Raw genomic sequence first — 11,515 nt, forward strand, 5'->3', positions numbered from 1 at the left:
TTACCTGGTCTCACTTACGTTACCTGCCATTTCCTGAACTTAATGACAGACATGTTGGGGTGGTTCTGAAGACAGGAAGGAAAGCTTGAAGGAGCCTCTTCATCATTTACAGATAATGAGCAGATTGCTTTTATGTGCATCAATGCACTGTGCTTATTACAGACAATCTTGGTACACACACTCACATGCACACACACACACACATGCTCACACACACACATACACCCAGGCATGCACACACAGAAACACACATACACATGCACACACACGCACGCACGCACGCACACACACGCACACTCTCTCACACACACACACACACACACACACCCACACATGCATGCTTGGTGTGAGCCAGGGATGAATTTTGCCTGCTCTATTCATGCTAACGCAGTAGGACTGTTTACTGTATGATGTAAATTCTAACCCCGCCCCCTTCACCCGCAGATCTGAACGAGTGTGGACTGAAGCCACGCCCCTGCAAGCACAGGTGCATGAACACCTTCGGAAGCTACAAGTGCTACTGCCTCAACGGGTACATGCTGATGCCCGACGGGACGTGTGGAAGTGAGTCCTTCACCGCCGGCTGTTTCTCTGACCCAGTTCACTTGGGCTGCTGGGTGAACGATACATAATCCATATTGTTATTCTACACTTATTTATAAAAAATTTTTTTAAAAACCAAAGCATTTCAGTAACTTCTCATAAACAGATGTTGTGTCAATACTGACGAACAAAAGAATATCAAGTACACCCCTCCAGGCTGACTGTAGAGGCTTTCACTGAGAAAAAATACAAAAGGGAGAGGAATTTCACCTTGCATGTAACACACAGCTCTTACTGCTAGCTGTAAGGAATTCAGCGGAAGCAGAATGTGAATACCGCGCGACCAGTACACACACTTTTGAAAAGTGTTGATTAGGTTAAAGATTAGGTAGATTAGGTTTTTTCACTCTTTTCAAGACAGAAGAAAAATCTTTTTTATAATGTCTCTGTTAGAAGCACTAATGGCGGAGCGGAGGGGAATGTGAACAGCGCCGTCTCTTTGACCGAAAGCGTTTCTGAAGCTCGGTTTGATGCCTCTAGCTGCAGGCCTTTCTTTGCCACTCAGAATAGCGAGCGGCTATTTAATGGCGTTGAGTTTAGATCGCCTGCAGATATTAAAATGTGGCCATATTTGTTAAAATGCGTAACAACAACAACAAAAATAAATAAAATGATATTTTAAAAGCGATATTCAAGATTCAACTAATGTGCACCATTCTTTGCACCTGTGCTTGCCGAACGGAAATGTAGTATTAAGTCCCCAAAAGTTGTGAAAATATTGTCAAAATGTAACGTCATGTCACTTTCTACCTGGTTAAACAGAGATCTGTATACAAATTGCATATTGTAATAACTATATACATAAATAGTAAAAATGTTGCCAGTTGGGTAGTAGTCTGAAAAGTGGAACTGCTGTGTTGTGTTTACATTTGAGGAAAGGAATGGGGAGGGAACGGGAGTGTGGGAGGTTGTGTCCGGAAAGGAGGAACCTAATAAAGTTTGGCATCTTTAGTCAGGAAGGCCATGTTCCTCTTGGTCAACTGATCGCCAAAAGCCTTTTTCTTAGTTAACCCTTTAAGGTGAGCGATCGAAAATATGCCATTGGCATGTTCTTGACTGAGCATTCTAATGCTGATGTCACAATCACCCCTGGTGATTGGAAACACTGAGATCACTGACTTGGAATTTTGAGAAGAAAACAAACAAACAAATTCCAAAAAGACTACTCTTCAAAGGGATAATATTTATAGCATTTTGTTTTAACTGAGGGCGTTGTGAAATATACTTGTTATGAATTGGGAGTGCAGTTCCGTTTAGTTGTAGACGCGCGTGTGCCCCTGACGGTGTTCTGGCCCGTCACACCCCCTGTTTCTGTGTTTGTTGCCCAGACACCCGGACCTGCGCCATGGCAAACTGCCAGTACGGGTGCCAGGTGATGAAGGGCGAGGTGCGGTGCCAGTGCCCGTCGCCAGGGTTACGGCTGGCGCCAGATGGCAGGACCTGCATGGGTACGTACGGGCGCCTGGGCGTGAAAGCCGTACCCGCTTCCTCCTGCGTCACCGTTCCCTACGCGACTGTGCCCAAAATAGCACCGTGGGACACTCATTCATTTCTAATGGACTTATTTATCCCATGAACAGTCTCTCTGGATATAAACATTCAACAGCTCCACTGGAGACCGTGAAGAATAGAATGCATAAATGAATAATAACCCATGTCATTACTGCAATGGAAAACCATACTAATCAACATTATTATTATTATTACAAATGCTTATGTTTGAACTCTAACCAAGACTAAAAGTGGCTAACACCCACAGAAAGAGCCACAGCTTTGTGATGTGACAGAGAAGATATGTGCTGTTTTCCTCAGAAACATGTCCCAGCCGCCATCATGGAAATGAGTCATGAATATTTGCTTAAAATGGGATATTGCTTATTTGCTTAAATAAATATTGCAATATCTAATATATTGCATATATTAGACATTGTATATTTGCTTATTTGCTTAAATAAAGGGATTATCTCATGGTGGAGGCTTGGAGGGAGAAACTTTTGCGACTAATTTTTTAATTTATGTAATGCGCATCAATGACTCTAAGTGAATTATACAGTGAGATTAATTTGGCCTGGATTCAGGAATTGCCTATTCTGCTATTTCAGTTACATAGATCAATATTTCACCGACAGAGTAGAATGAATTGCAGTAGATGACCTTCTATGTTTAAGTACAGAGATTGATCACTGGCCAGCCCCAGTGACACTGAGGTACAGTATCCCTGTTTGGTTGTGTTTCCTTGGGGATTTTTCCTTCTGATTGGTTTGGGATGTAAAATGTGCGCTACATAAATCAAATGAAATTAGGTGTAGATTAAACATTCAATAGGCGCTGAACTCTAGAATGTTTGAACTAAAAACAAGTCTGTGTGCTTTTTGTTCTCAACGCTATGAATGCTCAAGACTATTGCAATATGTTTAAAAAAATTTCAATTAAAATCAAAGTTTGATTAATGGAGTGAGCAAAATGTATATGTGTTACTTAAATAGTTTGGAGTGATAAACATTCTCTTGTATAAAAAAGGTTTCTTTATTATGGCTTTATGTTTCATAAAGTGTTTTGCCATTTTAGGAAAACAGTAAAGTTAATGTTTGGGGACAAAAGTTTTGTTATTCCGAGCTGCAGTCAGATATCCGAAGATTTAATCTAGAAGAGCTGCTCTGAGTTATCCAAGGATTCAAGGGTCACTGTTAAAACTGCACGTCCAGCCTTACCCCCCCACATACACTACCATACAGTCATTTGACAACATCTGGAAAAAAAAAACGTATGCTTTCATAACGGTCATTTTGTTTCAGGGAAATAAGCCTAGAAGCTGCGTCTGAAATATCTTTTGTGCGATTTGGTTCACACTGAAAATGTGTTTTCCTGCCACTTTGAACTCGAAAAATAAAACTTGCTACCTTTACTTTTTATATTTATTTCCATCTTCCCCCATTCATGACGTATGTGTGTATCACTATAGTAAACCATAAAGCCACAGAGTGTTCTGCAAGAGCAGTAGGCAGTGAATACAAACCCTCACTCAAACACTGGAATGAAGATTGCCTCTCGAGAGCGAGATAGTGGTGAGAGCTTTGGACAGGGAAGGAAAAAATAAAAAAACCTCTTAAGCTGTTCCGCCAGGAAGATATAAAACGGGCGGACGTGTGTTTTTTTTTTTCAGACGTGGACGAGTGCGCCGCCGGCAGACCGGTGTGCCCGAGGTTCAGAAAGTGCGTCAACACCTTCGGGAGCTACGTCTGCAAGTGCCACGACGGCTTCGAGCTGCGATACGTCAAGGGGAAATACCAGTGCAACGGTAACGAGGGGGGCATCCAGGGCCGTCGCGAAACGGCGTCCTCTTTCTGCTGTAGACAGGCGTTCTGTGTGGCGCCCGAGGGCACAGTTGGAGTGGACACGTTTTCTTGCATCATGGGAAATGTAGTCCTTTGTATATATGTGGGTGGGGTTTGGAGGCAGATTCGGGGCGTCTGTCGTTAGCGCTGAGGCCTGTGTGTTCTTTCAGATGTGAACGAGTGTGTCTCCACCCAGCCCCCGTGCGGGAGCTTCTCCGTGTGCTACAACACGCCGGGCTCCTACAAATGCAAGTGCAAGGAGGGCTACCGTGGGTCAGGCCACGACTGCAAAGGTAAGCGGAGCGCCTTCTCGGGCCCTCAGGGGCCCATGCAGGTGAGGCTGTGGTCTCTGCTTTTCACAGGGAATTTAATGGTGACACCAAACTGCCACGCCCAGATCTGCGAAAGCAGCATTCATTCATTCCGCTGAATCTGTCAATCATGTCGGTACTAAAAGCCCTCAATAAGGTGCAGAGCAGGAACAGAGGTTAGCCCCTGTCTGTGTTGACTCCCAGTCTGTTTACAACAAAGCCCCCCCATCCCCCCCCCCCCCATACTGGAAAAAAAGAGGAAAAAAACTACAGAGCTGGGCTCATTATAAAGTAAATCATATGCATCGTGTGCTGAAATATATTCCTGCATAATCAGCTCTGAGTGTGTGTCGTTGAATCAGCATGTTCCCGGTGGCCATGGCGATTGCATTATAATATTGTATTTGTGTCCCGTGCATTAAAACCACCCTGTTGCCCTCAGACAGGCGAAACCCCTGCCAGTCGCCAGGCCCTCTGTCTGCTCTGTCAGAGCTCTGAGGAGCACAATGCATGCGAAATGATCTCCTCTGTGACATCCACGCGCCGGTGCTTTCTTAGCGCTTCCCGATCACTTCGGCGAGAACTGTAGCCTGCGCCATTTTATCGTTATTTCTGTCATTGTGTTGCCATGGTGATCAACAATAGTTTGAGGAGTAAGTGTAAAATTGCACTATACTTAGGGGAGTATTTGCACTTAATACTGCATAATGATGTTTGGTCTTAGTAAGATTTTCATATTGGTAGGTTCTGAGAGTGACCCTGGCAGCTGGGACGTGAAGCCTTTTAAATAATCGGTTTTAGGATGAGGCAAACTGAGGTGAGGGAGAATTCAGCCCTGAAGGAATTAGTATTCACCTCCTCTTCCTCGTCCTCATTAATGGACAGATGTTGGACTTGTTTTTTTGTGCCTTGAATAGTCAGCAGGCAAATTGCTTCACCTTTTTTTATAAGCATTTCTTAGGTTCATCCAAACAGATGCAAAGTGACTCATACTTTATTGACTCAGAATTCATTATTTATCAAGGAGACTGAGAGTGATAAAGTGGACATCAAGTAATGCGGTATGGAGGATTGTGAAAGCTTGTTTATGAGAATCGCTCAGATTAGAAGCTTGCAGGGAGGAGCAGTTTGTCAGAATTTGTTATAGCCAGCATTTAACTGGGTCCTGAATTCTCAGAAACCGCAAATAAATAAAATATTTTCTGTTCTCCTTTCAGCCATTCCCAAAGTGACTATTGAACCCCCCAGGCCGGGAAAAGGAAAAACCCCAACGTCCAACGTCTCCCTTGGCAACAGAATCCCAGAATACGATCCCAGGACCACCACCGTTACCACGACAACTACCACAGTGAGGGCGCCTGTAACTGCCAGGAGGCCCAGACCGACCACAGCAGTGACTGTGCCACCCAAGAGGGCGACCCCTCGCCCCACCCCCGCCCACAGACCGCACATCACCCCGTACAGGGCGCCCGCAGCCCCCCCCACGCACAAGCCCGCACCCCCGACTCACCGGCCCCCCACCACCGCCACGCCCGTACAGGAGGCCCCCTCAACCACCGCTCGCCGACCTCCCGTCCCAGAGGTCACGACCCCGGACGACAGCTCCCACAACGAGATCACGCAGAGACCCAGAGGCGACGTGCACAGTAAGAGCAGTCGCCGCTCCACCTCTCCATCCCCCGCACGTCACACGGTTAAACCCAGAGGCGACGTGCACAGTAAGAGCAGTCGCCGTTCCACCTCTCCATCCCCCGCACGTCACACGGTTAAACCCAGAGGCGACGTGCACAGTAAGAGCAGTCGCCGTTCCACCTCTCCATCCCCCGCACGTCACCCACCTCTCCATCCCCTGCACGTCACACGGTTAAACCCAGAGGCGACGTGCACAGTAAGAGCAGTCGCCGTTCCACCTCTCCATCCCCCGCACGTCACACGGTTAAACCCAGAGGCGACGTGCACAGTAAGAGCAGTCGCCGTTCCACCTCTCCATCTCCCGCACGTCACGCTGTTTTAAAGCAGGGGGCCCAGGGAGGTTTAGAGAGAGACCTGCACACGTGTTTCTGCAGGCGTTTATTGTGCTTGGAAGGCTGTGCCTTTGATAAAACGCATCCTTGACTCGATGTGAACTATGCATAAAGCGAGAAGTGTTTTTTTTTGTGTTTTTTTCTTTTTTCATCACGAGCATTCTCGCAGTTTCATTTTCGTAATTGCTCAGCCTGCCAACCCCACGTGAAGGACTAAAACAAGCACTTGCGTTTAGTAGTAATTCAGTGCTGGCATTCGTTGGGGAGTCAAAATTGTTATTGAACTGAGGCCAACGTAATGATCTACATTTCGCCTGGCTCTGTCACATCGGCCGCCTGGTTATGCGTTTGCATTCATTTGCAGAGATGCTGATATGAATGTGTTTTACTCTTTGTTGCTATGGCGTACATACACACTGATAAAAAGTGCACATTGTTTGTATACACAGGTAATACACTGATGGCCCTAAAGCATCTTCTCACATCTGGTAAAAGGATTTATGTTCCCAGCAAGCAAAGTGGGATGTGGCCAGCAGTGAGGGAGATTTAAGTGAATGTTACAAGGCAAAGAGAATAACCCGTGGCACTGTCTTCTGTTTCTGCATAAGAAGAAAAGCTGGAGTTCTTTGAAAGATATCTGATGGAGATGGTGCCAGTCGGTCTCATTCCTGTCATGACAATGTGTGTCTATTTCCAGCTGCCTGCCAAAGTACACACAGGAACTCATTTTTATCTAGGGAAGCACTAGAGATAATTATAGGATTGGAAGAGGCTTGATCATCCTCTCCACTTCGCTGTCTCTCTCTCTTTCTCTCTCAATCTCTCTGTCTGTGCGTCTCTCTTCCACATGTCTATGTGTATATCAGAGTCAGCGTGTATATCAGTCAGTATGCGCATCAGGGAAGTGGGGTAGGGTTTGGCAGGGTGGGATGGTCAGGATTGGGTGCATCCTGGCTGCAATGGCTGCCGCAGTGTACACATTTAAATTAGTTGTGGTTGGTTCCCTGTCACATTCGATTTCCTCTCAGTGTTAACCGGTCTGATTTTTAAGAGGATGCTGTTCCAAATTCAGGAGAAGGAAAATTCAGTGAAATTCATCTTTGAAACGCGGTTCTAAAATGCTGACTCAAATAAATTAATACAGGGAGAGAAACTGAATGGGTGTCAAAATATGAAAAACAGTGTGAATTTTGCTCGATATTACTTTCTTTTAGGCAGTATACGCTAAATGAAAAGTAACTGGTAATGAAATGAAATCATGTCAATATAAATTTACCGGAAGACCATTTGAGCCTACACAAACATTCCAGCTACATAACTGCTTTTTTTCTCTCTCTCTCTCTCTGGTAAACACGTAGCGGACCTCTAAATAAATCCGCTATGTGTAATTCCGTGTAATTCCATCCTTGTTGGATCACGTAAGAAGGAAATTACTTAAGCACACCTAGGAGCTACTGTAATTCTTTGACTCTGGTACCAGTAAGGATAAGAACAGGGAGCAAGCACTGGCAGACAGAGAGGGAGGGACGTCACAGCACAGAACAGTCATTTTGTCAGTTGCTACGATCGCACCTGACGTGCTTTATTGGAGCCGGACGATAACCTGAAAGCCAGCCTCAAATCCTATAATCTGTCACTGCTAGCTTTTTGTTTAAATAAAGGGGAAAAAACAAACGGCACCTCAGTTGGCAAGGAGCTCACTGAGTGCTTAACCCCGTCCTTCGGTGGTTGGTCGGTAGTGTTTGTCATCTTAACCAATCGCATTTCTGAGCCCGTCCGTCAGGCCGTTGCCTCCCCGTAGATCTCGTAATCCAGCGAACGGGAGCCGGGACGTGAAACTAAGAGGTGCGGCGTTTCGCTCGGCTTCCTCGGCTTCGTCAGCGTCCTTTCGGAAGCGACGGGAGCGCGAAGCTTTAATCCGTCGTCTTCCAGAGAAGATTTGGAAGGGCCCAGTGACTTGAGGGCTGCTACAGCGTTTGCCAGAAAGGGGGGGGGGGGGTTTCTGAGGGTGAGATTGGCGTTGTTTCCTCAGCTCTTGCATCAGTAACAGCTGATGCCGCTCAGAAATTGCTTGGCAGGGATGCCTAGCTCTCTCTTGGACGGAGCCAATTTAGCCTTCTGGATCTCATCTCAGCGATGGACTCTGGATATAGATAGAACCAGCCTACTTTTGGAGGCTGGACATCAAGTGGAATGATGTCATCATGGTGTGCGAGCTCCAGTAAAGACGGATTAGGCAATCCATGGTTATTGTGTTCCTTTTATAACAATCAAAGCTGAGCAGCCCAAGATGAAGAGGAAGGGACAATACAGACTTGATCATTTCCAGGTGCAGGTCCGAAAGCAGTCTGGGAATTATCCAAATTAGGAAATGAACATAAATGATTGGGCTGGTCTGGAGCACTTCTGGTCGAGTTTAAATAGGAGAGTGAAGAGCTTCATTCATGAGGTGCAAGAATATGTGCCACTCTTTCCCGTTCATTCCTGATTTAAAGGCTATTGTCACTGGGCCTCTACATGTTGTGGAAGTCATTGTTAAAGTTACAAGGAGTCTGGGAATGTGGATTCAAACAAAGGCATGAGTTCTATCGGCAAAAGATGAAAATGTAGCTTGATATGGGCTCAAATGAAAATTGAATCACTGAACGCATAACTAATGACACATTTGTTTTTTTTTTCTTCCCCCCCCCAGTTCCTCGCAAGCATGGGGACAGCAATGTTTTGGATATCAATTTCGATATTGAACTGGGAAACGTCGCAGAAGCACTGAAAGATGACTCAGGTAGGGCTGAGGAGAGCTTGAAAATACTGAGTTTAAAAAATAAAATAAAATTCACTAAATTTGTAAACTCGATTAGTTCATATAATTTTCTGATGTGTAAGAGAGGAACTTTTCAATAGTGTTTTTTGAGCAATGTTAGATGTCAGTGTTCTTCGTGAAAGTTTGTAATTGTTTGATTGAAATGGACTGCTGCACTGGGCTGACCCTAAATGTAATCAGGTGAAACGAGGTAATCATGGAAACCCATTTCAGCTCTAATTAACTGAGAACTGCAGGGAAAGGTGCTCTTTGCTAAGAGTAATGTCAAATTACATAATAACATAGGACATATTAGTGCATACGTCTGTACAGAGTACAGTTTGAGTATATAGGCTTAATATAGAAACGTCGGGCATAATGAAGACGCTCAGTTAGCCATATGGATTATTCTGTCAGTGGGATGATAGATTCATTCTGTCCCACTGACTTTGCTTTCAGAATGCACGGTGGGTGATCAGACTGACAAAGTCATAATTTGCCTCTGTGCAAAAAAATTATGCAAATCAAGAATGTGTGCTGCATTTTGTTGGCTGGCCTATTAAACCAGTTTATATTTCATATCAATGCATTATTAATGCTGAGTTTCCCCTAGGGGTAATCTCGTCACATTCAGCTGCTCTTCCTGTTTTTACACAAGCAGCTGTTGCAGGCTGGAGCCAGAATGGTTGTGAATTGTAACCTATGGAAAGCCTTTCTTCCTCCAGATGCCAGTTCTCTAAGCTGTACTTTTGATAACGGTATGTGCGGCTGGATCAGAGACGGCGACGGCGACTTGCACTGGGAAACAGCACCAGATCCGGCAGGTAAAAAAACATTCCTGTTCAGGCAGTGTTGTCTGTCTAGAAAAGGTTTGAATCATTGCTTATCATGGCGTCTGTCAATTTATCTGGAATCTTATGTTCATTTATGTATATTCCCCTTTTTAAATAGGGTACCCCCTAAATGGGCAAGGATCGGGCAGATTTGGCATGTGCACTAAGGGGTTAAACATAAACATTTAACAGACCATAGAACCCTATAGTGCATCCCTACAAGATACATCCACCACAATGTAATAAACAGAACATTCTCTGCAGTATAACATAATTTGAACAAGATACCATCTTCATTTTCTACATTAAGAAGTGTCGCTTTGAAAAATAGGTTTGCCCATTGGAACAGCTGTGCACAACTTGGTGGTATTCAGAACTATAAAAACAAATCTTTCAGTCTAGCAAGCTTTCAGTCAGATTGCAGCTTGTGTTTCTGTGCACAAGTGCATGTCTCACTAAGTGTTCACGCACCAGCGGATAACGAGACACGGAAAGCTGTAAAACTGTCAGGCCGGGTTCTGTGGTTTATTGTTCTTAATGTCAGGAGGTATTTAAGCTGGGTGGACATGCGGAGATTTAGTGATGGCTGTTCTCTGCCTTAGGGCTGGAGAAATAGGACAATACCTTCCGTCTCTACTCCAGCACCGGCACAGAGCGGCCTCTCTGAGCGCAACGTGGAAAAACAACTGCAGTGAATTATTGCGCAGACAAAACGCACAGGAATGTAATGGAATTAATATAAATGACCAATTGCCCCAAGTGGGATTACACGCCAGACATATTTCAGTTGGAATATTATCATCTACTTTGCGTGTTGTCCTACCAAATATTTCGCCCCTGGTTTGTGTAAGAAATATTATTTGACTGCCTCAGACATACACACGCTAAGAGACGATATTCATGTCATTTTCAGAGAGAGAATCTGTAGGTCCCGTTTGAGAGCAGCCATTCCCCGCTCAGTAAACTGTCAGCAGACGGGCAGGTTGTGATTTTGCAGCGATTTTCGACAGTTAGGGGAAAAGACTCAGGCTGCAGGGACCGCTCTTAAAGTGCAGGATAAAGGAAGAAGAAGAACGGGCCTGAAAGAGGCTCTTTCAGCACAGCCGGGATTACAGTGATTACGACGCTGTGTTTTTTTTTTAGGCGGGAAATATCTGACGATCCCCGAGGTGGGGGGCAAGAGGAGCGGACGCGGGGCGCGCCTGGTCCTCCCGCTGAGCAAGGCCTGGAATTCGGGGAACCTGTGCCTCTCCTTCCGGCACAAGCTGTCGGGACACCGCGTGGGCGCGCTGCAGGTGTTCGCCCAGAGGGGGGGGCAGGACAGCCCGGCCGTTTGGGGCAGGACGGGGGGGCAAGGCTGGAGGCACACCCAGATCACGCTGTGGGACGCGGCGCTGGAGAGCGTGAGTGTAATTTTTTTCTTATCTGTATTTGGTCATGGCTGTTTCCTTATGCTACATTAATCACATGAACAGAGTTGCTCATAAAAGTTTTAAACAGTCGGCATTTATCTCATACACCTTGGGTTATGCAAAAAAACAAAGGTCTGCGCATGTGTCACGAATCCCATATTATTTTCTCGTAGCAAACATTTTTAAGAAAAAGTAAG

The 11,515-nt window shown here is 45.4% G+C and overlaps 1 protein-coding gene across 1 annotated transcript in view; it reads left to right on the forward strand.

Moving 5' to 3' along the window:
* LOC118231061 (nephronectin-like) overlaps positions 1-11,515 on the forward strand; it is a 30,890-nt gene that overhangs the window by 17,565 nt on the left and 1,810 nt on the right. The window contains exons 4-11 of the mRNA XM_035424502.1: positions 445-564; positions 1,932-2,051; positions 3,767-3,901; positions 4,109-4,231; positions 5,467-5,895; positions 8,966-9,055; positions 9,799-9,897; positions 11,050-11,309. Of these exons, the coding sequence (XP_035280393.1) occupies positions 445-564; positions 1,932-2,051; positions 3,767-3,901; positions 4,109-4,231; positions 5,467-5,895; positions 8,966-9,055; positions 9,799-9,897; positions 11,050-11,309 (1,376 nt within the window). The remainder of the gene's footprint in view (positions 1-444; positions 565-1,931; positions 2,052-3,766; positions 3,902-4,108; positions 4,232-5,466; positions 5,896-8,965; positions 9,056-9,798; positions 9,898-11,049; positions 11,310-11,515) is intronic.

The sequence above is a fragment of the Anguilla anguilla genome, chromosome 7, assembly GCF_013347855.1.
Source record: "Anguilla anguilla isolate fAngAng1 chromosome 7, fAngAng1.pri, whole genome shotgun sequence".
NCBI classification, from domain to species: Eukaryota; Metazoa; Chordata; class Actinopteri; order Anguilliformes; family Anguillidae; genus Anguilla; species Anguilla anguilla.